This window comes from Rhodnius prolixus, unplaced genomic scaffold (genome assembly GCF_049639745.1).
Source record: "Rhodnius prolixus isolate KJV_2025 unplaced genomic scaffold, Rpr scaffold_2, whole genome shotgun sequence".
NCBI classification, from domain to species: domain Eukaryota; kingdom Metazoa; phylum Arthropoda; class Insecta; order Hemiptera; family Reduviidae; genus Rhodnius; species Rhodnius prolixus.
In genome coordinates, this window is record NW_027411592.1 from 3,077,046 (window position 1) to 3,095,217 (window position 18,172).

Here is an 18,172-nt window from a genome sequence, read left to right on the forward strand (position 1 = left end):
TAACATATGATATAAATGGCTATGGTGATGTTATCACAATGTAGAGGTTGCACATGATATCAGAATAGCAGGTTATATTAGTTCAGTATGCCAGTCACCGCAGTTAAAAATTTATTTTAATAAAGGATTTTTTATTTCATTTTCATCAATTCATTTCTCTTGTTTCTTTCATTTCAGTAAGTAATCTATATGCGCTATGATATACATTTGTATCTATTTGTGAATCATATGTGTTTGTGTAAAGGAATTAAAACTGCCCGGTAGGATAGTAGTACTAGGGTTGATCGTCAAAAACTTCCCAAAAAATCGTAATTGTATAGATAGAATTAGCCTTATATGAGTTATAAATTATTATCGCTTAATAGAAAGTGATATCTATATATCACCTAACTTTACTTATACAGAATATTGTTTTGAAACAATACACTGCACACTTTCTTTTTAGATATAACTAACATTTGCTGAGGCATATTGTGTGAGCATAATAACTTACCTTGAATTTTAACCTGCAAACTGCTAACCAAATCCAAAGCCTTAACACTTGAAACTAGTCATACAAAAATTAAACCGCAAATGAGCAGTCAACTTGAGAATCTAATATTAATAAAAATTCCTTGGAAATATTTTCAAATCAGAGTTAAGACCTACTTTTTTCATTCTGCGAAGTGGGGAAAAAAAAAAAATTTCAGAGGGTAAACAGATAAATTTGTAAAAATCATTCTGTAGTATTGTGAATACTTTAAATAGCTATAAACTAGCGATAAAAGAAACAAAAACGCATGAAATACCAGGCATCTTTACCTTTCCTAATTATAACAGTCTAATTTTCTAACAGTAAATTTCGATCCCACTAACGGTGCTCAGGTATTGAAATCATAAAATACATAAAATAACGATTTCAAAGGAGCTCTTCTTTTCTGAAATCTTTCTAATAATCAAATTTAATGAACAAGAGAAACTAAGGATCTTTCAGATAATAGTTAACGTAGACGTTTTCAAGGCATATACTTGTATGTACGCTACTCTCTTTAAATTCAAAACTTAAGCAACACATTTAATTTTTATCATATTATACAAATGACCGTACATTAAAATGAAATGAATGACCGCCTCATCTACGTATCTTCTTTTTTAGATTTGCCCTCTAATAATTTAACTTGAAAAATTATTCAAACACAATGCGCAGTCCTGCAACACGTAGGTAAATGGTATTGTTTAAAGAAAACTAAGTCTATTTAAATTTATATAATTTCATTAAATAAAAGTGCCACTTCCAGAAATAAATCCAGCAATTTAATCACTGGTTAATTAATAGTTTATCCCTTAAGTTTAACTCTTCAATATCTGGTTTTTGAGCTACACATATAGCCCATTTTTCAAAATTTATGCAATTATTACATTCTTCATAAGTTTTTTTCCTCAACAATTGTATTTCATAATTACTCTCAAAATGTGGTTGAAAAACCTTTTAATCCAGATCCTATGGCAAAGAAATTAGTGTACATCTGCTTTTCATTCAACATAAAAAAAAGGAGCTTAGATTCCATTATCTTTAAAAGGAAGATTTGCTGATGAGTTAATTAATTCAAATATTTTCTGTGTACTCTCCTGCAATTAAGGGTCCAGTAAAAATAAATAAAAATAATCCTAATGTTTGCAAGTGCATTTATTTTTTTTTAAACATTTACAATTGTAATGATGTTGTACAATACATTTACAAATAGGGTAGGAAAGAATTTCATAATTTTTTTTTTTTTTCATTTTTAAAAAACACTTTTTTACTTCTTTTTTAAAAATGTTAATTTCACATTTACTTTTAATGTTTATTTTATTGTTTACTACTTAGAACAGATTTTTGTACAAGATTCTAAACATTTTTATTTGGACAATTTAAATTTTTGCTCAGTTTAAGAATCTTATCACCAATTCCCCTTTCAACAGTATGATTTGTAAAGGGAAAAACATATTTCTTACAAAAAGAAAGAAAGAAAAATAATACAAATTAGAAATGATTGTATCACAAACCCCGTTAAAGAATGTAGGCCTTTTTTTTTTTTGACAAATATTCGTTTGTTTGCCACTTCATTAATTTTTATTTATTTTTTTTTTTTTAAGAGTGATCATAAGCTTCTAGGCCAAAAAAATTACGGGAGGGATAGTGTGGAAATTAAATAATTGAGAGAAAAAAAAACAAATATAATTAATCTACGAAGTTTGTGAGGGGCCTTTAATTTGTTTTCGCTTCATCCATAAGTCCCCTCTTTTCTTCATCCTAACATCAAGGCACAGAGTTATGTTGTACTCTATTACAGTGCTTCGGAATTTGCTTCAATTTTTTATTTTTATTATTTTTTTATAAACCTCTTAATTTTTTTTTTTGAAGTTCCCTTTTGTTCTTTTATTTACTCACAACATTAAAAGCGAGCACCACAATATTTTTTATTTTGAACAATTATTTTAAAAACAGAACTTCACAAATTTGAGCCATTACAGAAAAATTTCTTTTTTTATTTTTGCCAGTTTGCATAACTTTGTAGCTTGGTTTCACTTTTTCTGATTATAAGGAATTAAAAATTGATATAAGTGTAACAAGGGATTTTTTTTTTCTTTACCAATGAATGGTTGGTAGACAGTATTTGGTTTTTCATTTTTTCATGATTGGAATTCTTGAACATTGTCTTTTGTTTAAATATCCCATTTTTGTAAGCACCATGCAAGATAACATGAAAGTATTAGTAAAAAAAAATGGAACTACTCACAGAGGGAAGTGATCTTGCCACTACTTAAGGTACCAAACTTTAACTTTATTAACACGGTTATACTAGCCAAGGTTTTGCGACCATCTGTAGGTGAGTGACTTGAGATGGACTATAGAATGTTGTCAACATATTGTTTCCACAATTTCTTTAGTACAGGATAATTTTGTTTTGTCATAGCCATCAGAGATACCGTAATATATAGCATTTTTACTAGATGGTTCCCTCTTTTCAAAATACATACACAAAAAGATAAGTTCAACAACATGCATGTTTCTTAAAGTTCCAGGGTTCCGGTTCCGTTTTTAACTTTTCTATTAGAACAAAACAAAAATTGCTCCCGCGACTTTGAACTTGTTTATTTTAATCGAATGATTTAATCTATTACTTTTATATTTAAATATTTTTTTAAGGAAATTTTATTTCAAAGCACTCCTGCAAATTGATGTTACGCTTCCTTCTAAAGTGCTTTATTGCTGTAGTTTACGGTATTTCTTTAAAATAATATCAGCGACGATTAAATAAGTGCTGAAGCGTTGTATCTTTTTTCGTTTTTGAAATATTATCTATCCTGACATTTTTGTATAAAACAGCTTAGGTTTTGATTTAAAAGTTGGACAAATTATACTTTCCTCTCAATTTCTGTTTTATTATAATGATTCTAGATTAAAGTAACGCTTTTTTTTTTGTTAAAATTGGAAGCTTTAAGAAAAATTTAAGTTGGTACCTTATAACTGTTTAAATAGTATCCTAGTACGAGAAAACTACAAAGTAAAGGAGTATGTAATTGTTAAATCATTGCTTACTTCAATTTGTGATTAGTAGAAAATTATTAATTTAGCGTGTAAATTGTTCAGCTCAGTAATTTTACTTAACGTAAGAAGTCCGACCGTGGCAGTCTTACCCAAAAAAATAAATAAACTATCATCTCTCTCTCTCTCTCTCTATCCAACTTTATCACATACATGATACTACTTTTAAATGTACATAATTTTGTTATCTATACTGAACTGTAAACAATTTCACACTTATACTATTTACAATTATTAGTTTAGTTTGTAACACTGAAATAACCTGCAAAACTTGTGCATACTAGTGCAAATTGTTCGCAAACTGGAAAAAGTAATTTGACTAATTTTTTTTTTTTGTTTCTACACATGAAATTCTGAAATTTAAACTTATTAAAAACAAAAAATCATGGTACTCACAATAAATTATTACCACCATTAACTTAGCACCATCCATCTACATATATATGAAGCCCCCCCGACATTTATAAACAAATTTACAAGTAAAAATGAATGTTATAAAATTACAAAAAAAAATGAACCAATCTATTTTGTCTTTTTATTTATTTTTAAGTAATATTAAGAAAATTACATATAATATAATGTTGATTCCACTAGTAAATTTACATGTGCCAATAAAAGCACATTTCTTTTAAAGACAACCTCTTTTATTGCTAACAAGTTTTGTTTACATTTTTGTTTTCTTTATTTTTCTCAGCTAACTATGAGAGGGCCCACTACAAATTATTCTTAAAATTATTGGGACATTTAGTCTCTTACAGGGAACCTTTCTCCCAATCATTTTTTGTTTTCTGTTTGTACTTTTTAATATGACAATAAATATCTTCTACTTCTTTTTATTTTTTTTTTTTTGAGGTAGAGTTGTGCGTAGAGTGATTTAACTCGCCAACAATTACTTAATGTCCCGATCATAACAGCTAAAAAGATGTCTTCCCAACTTATGGGCCCAATTCAAAAAAATTATTAACTTCTCACTCTCTATCTCTTTTTTTTTTTTTTGCTATCACAGATTTTTTTCGTTCGAGGACACTGATACATCCTCTTAACAAAATTATGGCCTAATTTGTTTTACCTAACGAAGCCTAGAAAGCCCTTCCTTGGATTAAAAAAGTTCTTTTATTACAATGTACATATGTATCACCTAGGAGTCTCAGGATATTGAATTAGTTTTAATAATAATCATAACATAATTTAAAATATTACTCTTTAAATAAATTATACGATATAGTTTCTCAAAACTAGTCATAAAGCCTCCTAGACGCACGCTTAACATCGCCTTCAAGTACCTAGCTTGACGATGGCATTGCTTCGTCATTCCCAATGCCATTTTGCACCACGTATTAATATGTTACCCCCGTACATGCTGTCACTCAACTCAGCGAGTAAAAATTTCAGCGAACCCGAAACGATAAACGTAGGGGCTTGGAAGGTACATTTGTGGACGAAAGCAGGTCTCTTCTAATTTGTAAGAAAATTTGTCCCTAAAAGTATGATTGCATTGCAAACCCTATTACAGTGTTACTACTTCTATTTCGCAAATATAGTCCTTTTCATGTTTTATTATTTGGTTATTAGTTTTATAATTTTTATATAAACGCTTTTTCATTTACTAGCTCTGAAAGTATAACGCTACACCATGTACAATAAAAAAAATGCTGTTTTTTTTTATGTAAAAGCAAAAACAGCGAGTTATCCTGTACTCCAAGCACTGGTATAGACATCAAAGTTGCAAAATTCTAACAAGGCAAAAATGAGGTAAGCCGATATTGATCCAATAAACAGTGAAATTAGCAATCAACTTGACTTAACCGTGGAAATAAACTAATTTTTGTTCACATAAGTTAAATCTTGAGGTTGAAGACCTTACAACATTGCAAAACCGCCGCAGCAATGGTTGACTCTGCGCTATTAATTTTGGCTGTAGATTTTAGAGCAAAAAGTAGTACCAACTGCAACTGCGAGATGGTTATAAACAAATTTCCTATTTCGTATTAGACCAAAGTGCAGACAACTTACAATTTTTGCATTCAAACTTTTAAAAGCGATCCCACATCATACATAATTTGTTCTGAATAACAGTCTGTTATCAGAAATTATACAAGAAAAGTTGTCTAACAATTAACATACTAAAAAGTATTCAATAACAATATCCTGAGTTCCCTAAGAGAAAGAAAAAATTAAAAGTACCACTAAATTATAATGAATTTGAAAATATTTGCCTAAAAACGAACACTTATCTGTATTTACAAAACATGTCTTTTTTAAAATAATGAAATAGAAAAAAAATAAACAAAAAATGAATCTCTTATTAAATATAGTAATATATTCACATTTAGGTTATATTAAAGTGATTGTTAACATGGGCTATTACAATTTATTTAAACTTTTTTCTTTTAGGATTAAATTTAAATATATGTATTTTTTTCTTAATTGGAACTATATCGAAGAAAACTTCCGACAGAACACGAAAAAACTTATTGCTCTAAAAATTGTGTTTAGTTTTTCATAAATAATATTGATTTGAAAAAAAAAACCAATCCGAATTCTCTTGATATTAAATACTTTTTCAAAAGATTTCTTTGTGTAAAGTATGCTAGACATGTTGAGGTTAGTGCAAACATAAGAGTTATTTCTTAATTTTTTATTTTCTAGGGAAAAAAAAGAACTGGAAGATTTCATGGTTACTTAAGAAACAAACAAAAATTTTTCAAAATTTCCCATAATGAACATTATTATAACATTTTCTACGAGTGTGTTTTTCACCTCATACTTATATACCTATATAACTATATGTTACTGCAGAAAAGTGAAATGAATTTACAAACTGGAAATAATGCTGACCAAATTTTATGACATTAAAGCTTTATCCGAATTCTTTGGAACAAAATATGGATTAAAACAACCAATATTTGTTTCCCCCAAACTATGCCGAAAATTAATTGAATGTAATAGTTTTACTTGATTCCATTAACAACTATAAAATTTCCTCATAAAGCCTTCGATCGTTCGAATAGCAGCACTGTTTTATATAATTCCAAGTGTGTGAATAACACTAATTGAAATTAATGCTTATGGTCTTTCTTTTGGCTACAATCCTCAAGATCAGCCAAGCAACACTTTACTGGCCTTAACCTATTTTGATTAACCAAAAGTCCTCTTGTGATATATACGGGACAAAGAACTTAAACCTGTAGCTATTTTGCCTAGGCTTATTGAGAAGTCACACCTTCGATCGGCACTGTACAACAATTTTTAGCCGGCTCCTTGTTGCAATACGTGAAAAAACTTTTTTCACTTTAAGAATAGTTTTAAACAGTTTTGCTTTAATTAAATGCACTCTCATTTACAATATTTATATTTCGAATAAGGATTTACTGACTGAAATTATTACTTGGATATATTACAATACTTCGCGTTTGTTCAGATTACATGTAATTTTGTCGAAAGCTTTAAATTTTAAGACTATTAATATTCGTTGAAATTCAAGAATTTCACGGCAGTTTCACAAGTTGTTACAATAAAAATTTGTCCTTTCAAAGAATAACTTTTTCTGTTGAATCTATCGATATAAAAATATCGACAGGTATACAACCTTAACAACCTTTAAATTTCCTTCCTTGCAGTAACATATAATTCATCATCTTCATTTTTTTTTTGTCGGATTCCAAAAAAAAAAATCACAAATCCGTAAATTTAATATTTAAAATTTCCCTAAAAATGAAAACATCCCACAAAAAGAAACACCTTAACATCTTATTTACATATTCAAAAAATTGAAAGGTGATTTTTTTATTTAAAAAAAGGGAAATTATGGTAAAATAAAATAAAAATACAAGTGTTTTAATTTTATAATTTCAATTCAGTTACTTAAGAGAATTATGCTAGCTAAGAAAAAATTGTTTTTTCTTCTTTTTTTTCGTTTTAATAAATGTTTTATATTAGTTTTTTGATTTTTTTTTTAATTATTTTAAATTATTATTTATTTTTATTAGTTTATTATTATTTGATTACTTTTTAAATTAAGAATTGTGTCTCCTATAAAGTTCTGCGTGTAGTTTACTCATTTTGTTTTTTTTTAAATTAATTTATTTATACTCTTTAAAATCATCTGAACTGTGCTGAGAAGAAGACTGCTGTTACTGTAAAAAATAGCGAAAATGGCAAACTTCCGGTGAAGATTGGGGAATGATTGCTGATTTCTGTGCAAGTTCCTGTAAATAAAAATGAAAATAAACAAACAAAACTATTATATAGATAGACAGAAACTAAATAGATGAAAAAACATTATAATCAAGAGATTCACAAATCCAATCAATCAATTGACATATTCGAACTTCTAAGTTTGACAATATATTTTATTCTCATTGTATTATTAGTAAACAAAGTGATACACTATTTTACACTGAATAGCCCTTTAGAGGGGCTTCTAATCCCTTTAACTCCAATATATTTATACCACTCTTAGGCCTGCGAAGCTAACATGTATTGTGGTACTGGGTTCGATTCCCCGGTCTTAGGCCTTGGATTTTATTTAATGGTTAATAAAAGAAATTTGACAGTAAAGTGTGTTTGCTAGTCGCCTCCGTCCACGACACCTAATTGGTAGTTGGACGTTACGTTAAGCCCCGCCTGAAAAAATAGGCGATTCCTTATTTATACCACTCCTCTATAGAGAACTCTCTTCACTTTTTCTTAGCAGGAAGTAATGCAATTAGCTTCATCATTTTCGAAATCCAGTTTTCATCAGATAAACTCGATTTGGGAACCTTCAGTTCAAAAAATTAGTTTTAGAAAAAAATCTTTGGCCGTGTTTGGTAACTAAATAAAAAACGAAAAATTCAAGAAGCGCAGACTTAACATTTCATTTGTGAACTCCCTCATTGTAACTAACAATAACTTAAAATTTTTGAGAAAATCAGAAGATCCATGATACTGCTTTTTTCCCCCCCTCAGGTTATGTAGAAGACAATTTTAAGTTTTTTTTTTTTTGGAGTCTTTTGTATTTTAGAAAATAGAGTTAGTTTATACGAGGGTCGTTTGAAAAGTTCGTGCAAAGTCAGAGAGATAGCACTACTGGCGCGTATCGAGGTTATGTTTAGTTAGTAGCATCTCTTGGAAGAACACACACCAAGTTTCAGCCAGATCGGTCTATTTCTTTGTGTTTGGCATTCGTTTGAATCGAGGAAGTCCAGTGATTTTCAAAAAATGGACGAAAAAGAATTTCGTGTGTTGATTAAACACTACTTTATGAAAGGCAAAACGCCTCAGGAGACTAAAGAGAAGCTTGATAAACATTATGGTGACTCTGCACCTTCGATTAGAACAGTTTATAAGTGGTTTCAAAATTTTCGGAGTGGCCATATGGGCACAAGTGACGCTGAACGTTCTGGACGCCCTGTTGAGGTTACTACTCCAGAAATCATTGATAAAATCCACGATATGGTGATGGATGACAGAAGAGTGAAGCTGCGTGAGATTGCTAGTGCTGTGGGCACCTCGAATGAACGGGTACAACATTTGGACATGACAAAGCTATCCGCAAGATGGGTGCCGCGATTGCTCACGTTTGACCAAAAACGAAATCGTGTGAAGTGTTGCAAGGACGGTTTGCAGCTGTTCCAGAAGAATCCGCAGGACTTTAAGCGTCGTTTCGTCGCTGTGGATGAAACATGGATACATCACTACACTCCTGAGACCAAAGAACAATCTAAACAATGGGTTACCAAGGGGGAATCTGCGCCAAAAAAGGCGAAGACCGTTCCTTCGGCCGGAAAGATTATGGCGACTGTCTTTTGGAATTCACAAGGAATAATCCTCATCGACTATCTGGAAAAGGGTAAAACTATTACAGGTGCATATTATTCATCGTTATTGGACCGTTTGAAAACCGAGCTGCTAGAAAAACGCCCACGATTGGCCCACAAAAAAGTCCTTTTCCATCACGACAATGCACCAGCTCACACCTCAGCAGTTGTGGTCGCAAAATTAATGGAAATAGGGTTCCAACTCGTTTCACATCCCCCCTATTCTCCAGACTTGGCTCCCTCGGACTACTATTTGTTCCCCAATATATGAAGAAATGGCTGGCGGGAAAAAGATTTTATTCAAACGAGGAGGTGATAGCATAAACGAATGGCTATTTTTCAGACTTGGACAAATCCTATTATTCGGAAGGGATCAACAAACTAGAGCAGCGTTGGACGAAGTGTATAAGCCTAAAAGGAGACTATGTTGAAAAATAAAAAAGGTTTACCCCAAAAAATTAAGTAGTTTTTATTTTTGCACGGACTTTTCAAACGACCCTCGTATTTAGATAAATATTATTTTTCAACAAAAAAAAAGGTAATTCTACACCTGTTCCTTTAGTTTGCAACTTTTTCTCAGGGTATATTTATTGTAGAGGGATATGAGGGAGTTGTTTCCCTGAACACTAATTCATTAATATAAAGCAAGAGGAAACGTGTAACATTAACTTTCTTTTCAGTATAAATTATAAATATTATGAATAATTAATTACACAAATTGCGGTTAGAGATAGACGATTAAGAATTACCCGCAGGCAGATTTTTTAATCGTCAATGACATTCGTATTTTTTTATTAATTTTATTTTTTGTAGAAACTCTTTTCTTAACATTACAAACTGTCTTTTATAAGCAGAAAATACTAGATTCTGTTGGACATGCTTAATTCACAGAGTAAACTAGAATTAAATAAATTTTTGCATTGTTTTCACTACGCTAAATAAATTTATGTATTTTTTCATCAGTTTTTTCATCAAACTTGTTGACCTGATCGATCGCGATCTACCTGTTTGCCTTGCGCCTTACTACTACGTATATTTATGCTTTTCTTACAATAAGCCTTTTAAAAAACCATTAAAACACAAGGAAGATATGAACTCACCCTTGTTGGTTATATTGAATGCCAACACACCAGTAGTACCGGGCATAAGACTTCGACTGCACGTGTCCGAACTAGTAGAAAAACGAACGGTAGCCCCTGCAAGCATAGTACCAGCTCCAGGAACTGACGGTTCACCACTGATCGTCATGGATGATGTATAAATGAAGCAGTATTTCTTTGCGCCAAGAGAACTTCTGCTTAAAGGTGTTGTAATGAGGTAATGAGTTCCATTCTCAGACCATCCTGCATGGCATTTGTAGGCTAAGAAAGTACAAGAAAAAGAAGAACGGTGAAGTGTTTTGGAAGTTGAAATAATTATTTTAATGAAGTTATCACTGAAAACTTATTTTAAATAAAAATACCTGAAACAATACTTGTAACAGTACTTCCACAATGTGATCTAAATTCCATCGTATCACCAGCATCACAGCCAACCAATAACGAGGCAAGATCCAACGGACAACCTTCGATCATTCTTAATCCTTCTTCAGCGTCTGTGGTGGTATCGCCCTGGGTTCCAATGTTGGTGGTTTCTATTGATGTTGGCGCTGCTCTCTCTTCTCGACGTCGTTTAAACAATCCGGATACAATGAATCGACCTGTATGAGGACACTTTTTCTGATCTGGATGTGGAGCTGTAAGAATGAATAGTTGATTTAATGAAGTTATAAATATATCGAGTTTATTCAATGTGAATTGATCATGGAAAGAGTGACTCCTTAGAGGGCTGAATTCTTACAATAATTTGTATAAATTTAGGAATCTGAGGTAGAAGAGCAAAATGAATATGTATTTCATGCGAAACAAAAAGAGAAGGGTCCATAACAATCTCCGCTTGTTGACGCGACTGAATTGGGATAACCATAGTTATGAGCAGTGAAGTCTCGAGTAAATGAACACTCCTTTAAATAAAAAGAGGCACTTTCGGGTGTGGAAGTTTCTTCAAATTTGATTTCAGTAACACACTTACCCATTTACAGCAGGTAGGACCGCACATTATAGAAAGATTACACCTTAAAAAGCAGTCCTACCAACCCGCCTTTCTATCAATTGTATCCTTAGTTGTATTTTAACTGGGAAAATGTTAGAAATGAAAATTCTAGATCAACATATCGTGCACAATTAGTTAAAAGAAAATCTAGGAACCGTTTTGGAGAAAATCCAAAATCTGACTATGGCAGCCTCTAGTGAAAGTCAGAATCAAACATCTGCACACGATCGCAATTTTCGGAAGAGGAGAAGGGGAAGTGAGAAAAACAGTAGAATGTGTAAAGTAAAATACTTACTGACTAAAGTAACGTATGTTGCTCTATTTTTGTCAAAATTGCTCTTACTGCATGCTTCTTCGAATCTCCTGGTAAACGTGCCTTTACAAACAATAACCGATAAATATCGTTATTATCTATCTATGATAAAATGGTGGAAATAAAAATTTTAAATTGAAATTTACCTGATTGCACCTCAATCACATGGTGGTCCCTCTTATAGAACACCATACACACATAGCCGCTCTGGCTGCAACAAAAAATTAAATACATTTAATTTACTGCATTAATATAAAGTTTGAGATTTACCATTCTTTTTTTTCGCAAACATACTCGAAATCATTTGCTAAAAAAAACCTATTTGGTTCTTAAAAAGTTTATTTCTTAGGTGTACGTATAACAGGAACGGACACTTTAACTTTAAAACTTCCTCTTTCGAGCTGAAGAAGCTGAAGAGGAGATAAATATTCAAGAGAATGTAAGTATAGATTTTATACTTACCATCCGATAGTGAAATGGCCAATTATTTGCACATTTTCGCCATTCGATGAAGCGCCAGCTAATGGACCTCTCACCTCGGAACATTGTACTCTAGTCTCCTCACGGCCTTCAGAATCCGCAATCCTTAATGTTGTATTTCTATGGCGTAAACTATATGTGCGTCTATAGTCTAGCGTATGCCAATGACCGTGCGTGGACATCCACGAAGGAAATTTACAGCGACTAGGACTCGCAGCTGTTCAAAAAGTATTGATAATAATAATTAAAAAAAAAAACAAAATTGGAAAATGTGAAAATATTTTATAAACTAAAATAACCTCTGTAGAGAGTCATAGTCCTGCTGCCCTCTACAGGGCTTAGCAATCCATTGCAGGTTGCATCGCCGCTCTGTGCAACTCTGTAAGCAAAACCATCATCCTCTCGGCCGTTGGTGCCACCGCCTACCGAAGAAGTCGGCGATCTGTCGTAGACAAAACAACGATATCTATCTTCATTAGAGGTTGCGTGCCCATGTTCTATCTTACCAACAAGATATCTTGACGATCCTTCCTTCCATGTGGCCAAACACTGCAGTTCTTCCACTATAAAACAGGAAATCTGGAGTCAATACTCACACGACTTTCTTTTACTATTAAGTCATTAAGTTTCGAACTCATAAATTTTCTTAAAAACTTCCAAACTTTTGAGTTATATTTCATTATTTTTAAACTTAACCTTACCCCAACCTTCCCTATGCGACGACTACCCTACAAAAGTTTCTCTGGAAATGATAAATAAATCTACGACATGTGTAAACGAAGGCTGAAGAGAGCACAAGAAAGAGGTCTGCAAACCTCCGAAAAATGGTCATTTAGGAAATCTAGCCACTTCTTTACCAAGGGAACTTTGAACCGAATTTCTCGGGGGAAATCTTTGTTTGTTTGTCTTATGATTAACAAAAGCAATTAGGACTGAAGACAAACAAACCTTTAATGTTAATATTCTTAATCAAATTATGTTGATTGTTAAAAAATAATTATAAGCATGAAGATGACGTAGTCTGTAGGTCGAAAGCTGAGCAAAAATAAATAATCATGAATGAAATTCGGACTCCTCTTTCTTCCATTTGTGAAGTTGAAAGTTTTTACACCTAACTATGTGAGTACTTATTAAATATTTGTACTGAAAGAAGCTTAATAATAGTGGAAATTGAACTAACCAGTACTTTCACTTCCCGGAACATCCGGGCATGCTTGATATCTAAGCAGCAGTCTACTATCTTGAGTGCACGGTTCCATTGTTGAGGCTAAGGTATTACATTCACCTTGTCCTGCGCAATAAACAAATTATTTTATAGCTAATATTTTTATAGTTTTATTCATCTATGTTCTATTTCGTAAAATAATTATTAATTATACCTCTATTATAGAAGAAAGTGTGGTATCCGGAGAAAGGACAAGGTAGTGGTATGGCGTCCAGTCTAAACATTGAATATAAAAGTGCATCTCCAGTGATCTGGGAACAAAGGGCCAAAGTGTCCACGTTGGAGCAGTATGCTGCAATTAATTATACGCTATATATCGTAATGAATCATAGAAACAATTTTGTTTAAAAATCATTAATTAAAAAGATTAGAACAATACAAAGCGGAGCGAAGTAACCAAGCCTTTTTGAATGGAGAATCTGAAGTAGAAAAAATATCGAGGCCAGCTTTTCAATCACTATGCAACTTTTTTGAGGCTTCAAATTTAAACACTTATCACTCAAAGAAGAAAATTTCTTCTTAACTTCCGCGGTAATCATTGCACAAACAAATCATTGAAAATCTGAGTCGTCTTCTAGGAGAATAAATGGGAAAGCTTCCAATATTTAATGTTCAGTCCAACAAATTACAATTTTCACGCCACAACTTAGGTTTACAAAGGGTAACGAACAAACTGCGCTTCACAGCAGGTTTGCCTAATGACTAGTGATTACTGAGGCATTAATGAGTTCTATGGTGAATCTGTTGTGAAACACAACTTTGTATCATTATTGTTGTTCTTAAAACTCACAAATTTTTTGTTCAATCTTTGAACGTTTAAATAATATTTAATTCTTATTTTCTTCTTAGAAGGAATCTGTCCACCCCCTCTTTCCCTTAATTGAATTTCCTAACTCTGTAAGAAGTTTAAATAAAATTTTTAAGGAACCGTTTGCGAAAAACTATTAAGATATCGAACATTCTATTCGATTAAAGAATTTCGGCCAGCCGATTTTCGTCAAATTTTAAAAAATTCATTCTCCCATTTGATTCTTATAAATATTATACAGGTGGCAATCCATTATAGTCCATTATCACCTTCAATATACACCCCTCCACTATCCCTACAACGCTCCATGCGAATTTACCATTGTTCGGAAACAGTGCTGGAAGTCTTTTTCTGTATGCTCCTGCATGACGCGTGCCGCTTTTTCTTTCACAGCTTCAACGTACTGAAATCGTGTTCCTTTGAATGCAGATTTGACTTTGGGGAACGGATAAAAGTCACATGGGGCCGCCAGGTCAGGCGAATAAGGCGGATGGCCTAAAACTGGGATGTTGTACTTGGCTAGAAACGTCTTGACCAGACAATGCAGTGGGAGCCGGCGCGTTGTCTTGATGGAGAACCCCGTGACTTGTTCTTCCACTAATCGGGTCGTTTTTTTTCCTTACTCTTTCATGGAGTTGAGCAAGCACTTCACGGTAGTAGTGTTGATTAATTATAATCGATATTTTCATCCGTTTTGGACGTGGAAGAGCGACCCGGGCGGTCATCATCTCCGACGTCTTCTCGGCCATCTTGGAAACGCTAGAGCCACTCAAAAACTCGTGCATGTAATTAACATTCATCACCATAAACTTCTTTTAATAAAAGATAAGTTTCAATAGCGGTTTTATCAAGTTTTGATGTGAAATTTCACGACAATTCATTGCTCTACTACATGTGTAGTATCATGTTTTCGGCAAAACGAAACTAACACCTTTTGACACAAACGACGTTCCGGTCAGACAGATTTCTCTACAAACACGTGAGACGCTGCAATCGAAAGAGAAGGCTTTACGCTGCACAGCTGTTGGTCGTTAGGATTTGGCGCATGCATAGGTTTTTCTGTAGCAGCATCAGTCTCGTTATTTAATAGCCACACTTGGTATACTTATGGCTCTTAATGGACCTAAAAACTTCAAACGTTTAAGGATCTTATGAACTTATTATCGATTCCTGAACAATGAATGCATACCACTAGCGGGATCGTTGCCGTCAAATGAGAGTTAAGTCAACTCCCTCAACGGAACTCAAATTAAGTTGATGCTCAAGCCGTAATAACATCGAAATAGATCATATATTAATCACAATTAAGTTAAGAAAAATAAAAATAAAGACAAAATTGATCTACTTACTTTCTTTATACTGGAGAACATTATCATGAACTTGGTGAATTGATAGACACCTGTAGCAATTGCCACTCCTAAAAAAATAAATAAGTGAGAAATAATTATAAGTAATAAATAATTTATTTAAAAATTTGGAATTTCTTAATTTTTAAAAAAATATCCCTAGCATTATATAATAAAATATTATTCATACTATAGTATTTATTTCTTTCTCTATAGATTATGCCTCTACAAATCAGAGTTGAGAATCTTAAGATTTATACTCTACAAGGATTCGTAATAAATTACTGACAATCCTAGATAATTAAATCTCTATCCTAGTATAATATGAGAAATATAATAATAATATTTAATAAAAATAAATTGGCGCTAATGACCATCGCAGTCGATGCGCCAAAAAAAAAAAACATTAAAATAATACTCACTCTTTCATTATAAGAAATTTATCATCATCCTTGGAAGCTATACATCGACCTTTGGTGTTGAATCGATTTAATCTGATGGATATTGTCTGTCTGACACCAGACTGGAACCAGGAGCCTTGCCATCGCTCCGGAAATAGGCACAGAGATTCTACAAAATAGTAATAAAAAGATGTCTGAGAGATGGTTTTAAATAATATCGAAATTAAATCTTAAGTTTTAAAGTTCTATTGTAAAAAATGAATTGTACCAACATAAAAACAACCGATCAAACTGGCATAATCGAAGAATAAATTTCTTACTGTACACCCCAGAAATATCAAATAATTTTCAAATCTTTTCAAATAATAAAAAAGTCAATTTTTACACACAAGTTTGCGTTATCCACAAAAGCATAGCAGCTGTTATCTAATCAGTGAAATATTTCTCTCATTAATAAATTACTTTCTTATTTGTAGTAACAATAATTGTTCCCATAATTGGCAATGGTAAGTAATGTTGCTACTGACTGGATGCAATCGATTAGTGGGTTTTAATAGTAAGTTACCTATTATCGATTTAATTTTAGGAGGAATGTTTTCACTTGAAGGTTGTCCAGAATATAAGGTTTTTTTTTATGTAATACTGAACATTGATGCCAAATTAATTCATGCAACAACTGAAAAATACTGATATCGTCATATTTTCCAATAATAATGGCAACTTAAAAAATTGAAAACACTGGTTGTTTTAGTCAATACTTTTGCTTTAAAATTTGTTTTACAATTCTAGTTCTTGTACAAAAATAGAAGACAGAAAGGATAGTGAGTAAACACTGACCACTATGTCTGGCAGCATATCTAAGAGGAGGTGCCGCCAGAAGTAGAAGGGCGATAATAAGAAAGGGACTCCATGGCGGTCCGCTCAACATGCTGAAACGGCGGATGAGGCTAGGACGCCTCCTTCTAGAGCTTGACCAACCTGTTGCAGCCCAACTACTGCATTGTCCGACAGCATTATCTGCGTCTGCAACACACATAGTAAATAATTAAATCAGTAATATTATAAATTACGAACATTTAAATATAAATAAAATGAAGCATTTAAATTTTTTCCCAATAAAATCTATAGTAGCGGTTAATTTTTTTTTTTTAATTTAAGGCGTAATTCGATTGAATTACTTCCATGTGGGCCCTGGGAGCTTTATCCAGTGCACCGCCAGCCTCCGGAAAGTGTTCTCTTGTTGTAGACAACACTGTCGATCACCGGACAGTGAACTGTAAGATCTCCTAGTAAGAGAAAATCAAATAACACAAGAATGGCGATGTTACCGCTGCTTTCTTGATGAATTTTAATTATGTAGATATAGCTGTTCATTATTTTTGAAAAATAAATGCCAGTTTTCAGTCGTGATACATTTATTCTGCCGAGCTTTCGACCTAGGGACTAGGTCATCTTCTGGGCTAGTTTACAAAGTAATATTTTACATTAAATGGTTGGTGTGTCTTCTGTCTTGTCTGTTCTTCAGTCTTATCTTCTGTATTATCTTCAGTCCATGAACAGACAAGACAGAAGACACACCAACCATGTAATGTAAAATATTACTTTGTAAACTAGACCTGACCTAGTCCCTAGGTCGAAAGCTCGGCAGAATAAATGTTTCACGACTGAAAACTGGCATTTATTTTTTCACCCTATGTAGATATGGATTTAATTAAAGTGATTCGAAACTGATCTTTATTTTACTGAGGTAGGAGCCTTGATTTTTGTCGTTATTACCTCTAACCGTTCACTAGATTCGTTGAAGTTAGACTTCTTAATTATCACACTATAAACTTCTTCACAAAATACCAGTTACTAAACCTTGTTTTGGGCGACAAAACTGTTTCGGGAGAAATGGTTCGATCACTGTAAATAAAGTTTTGTGAAGTTTTGAAGAACACCATACAAAATTCGAGGGCAAGCAATAATCCTTGATTTCCTTAACATCAAAGAGAATAACGGAGAATTAAGACCAACACATTGTTCCATCAAAGTACAGCTCGCATACACCAATTCATCACAGCGCACAATTTAGGATGTCACAGGGTGGACACCTCTATGATTAAAGCCATTAATTAGATTGAAGACAACAACCTCTTT

At 32.6% G+C, this 18,172-nt stretch overlaps 1 protein-coding gene and 1 long non-coding RNA gene across 2 annotated transcripts; one reads left to right on the forward strand and one right to left on the reverse strand.

Moving 5' to 3' along the window:
* Nucleotides 1-58: 58 nt before the first annotated feature.
* On the forward strand, nt 59-17,062 carry LOC141450279 (uncharacterized). Its single transcript, XR_012455998.1, has 2 exons — nt 59-176; nt 16,823-17,062. It is a non-coding gene; the product is annotated as an uncharacterized lncRNA (long non-coding RNA).
* LOC141450265 (uncharacterized) lies at nt 2,369-17,006 on the reverse strand. The gene is made up of 12 exons (XM_074120504.1): nt 16,871-17,006; nt 16,055-16,202; nt 15,636-15,703; nt 13,633-13,770; nt 13,434-13,544; nt 12,553-12,816; nt 12,236-12,470; nt 11,920-11,984; nt 11,756-11,836; nt 10,832-11,104; nt 10,470-10,730; nt 2,369-7,776 (listed from the first exon to the last, which is right to left on the reverse strand). The coding sequence occupies exons 1-12, from the start codon at nt 16,959-16,961 to the stop codon at nt 7,670-7,672; spliced, it is 1,842 nt and encodes a 613-aa protein (XP_073976605.1). The 5' UTR covers nt 16,962-17,006; the 3' UTR covers nt 2,369-7,669.
* Nucleotides 17,063-18,172: the final 1,110 nt, after the last annotated feature.

Excerpts from the sequence above, each read along its gene's own strand:
- LOC141450265 (XM_074120504.1), bottom strand. The coding sequence starts at position 16,961 with ATGTTGAGCGGACCGCCATGGAGTCCCTTTCTTATTATCGCCCTTCTA. Across the intron at positions 13,771-15,635 it reads TGTTCTCCAGTATAAAGAAA|CATACTGCTCCAACGTGGAC; the intron begins GTAAGTAGATCA and ends AATTAATTGCAG. Across the intron at positions 12,817-13,433 it reads TCCGGGAAGTGAAAGTACTG|TGGAAGAACTGCAGTGTTTG; the intron begins GTTAGTTCAATT and ends CCTGTTTTATAG.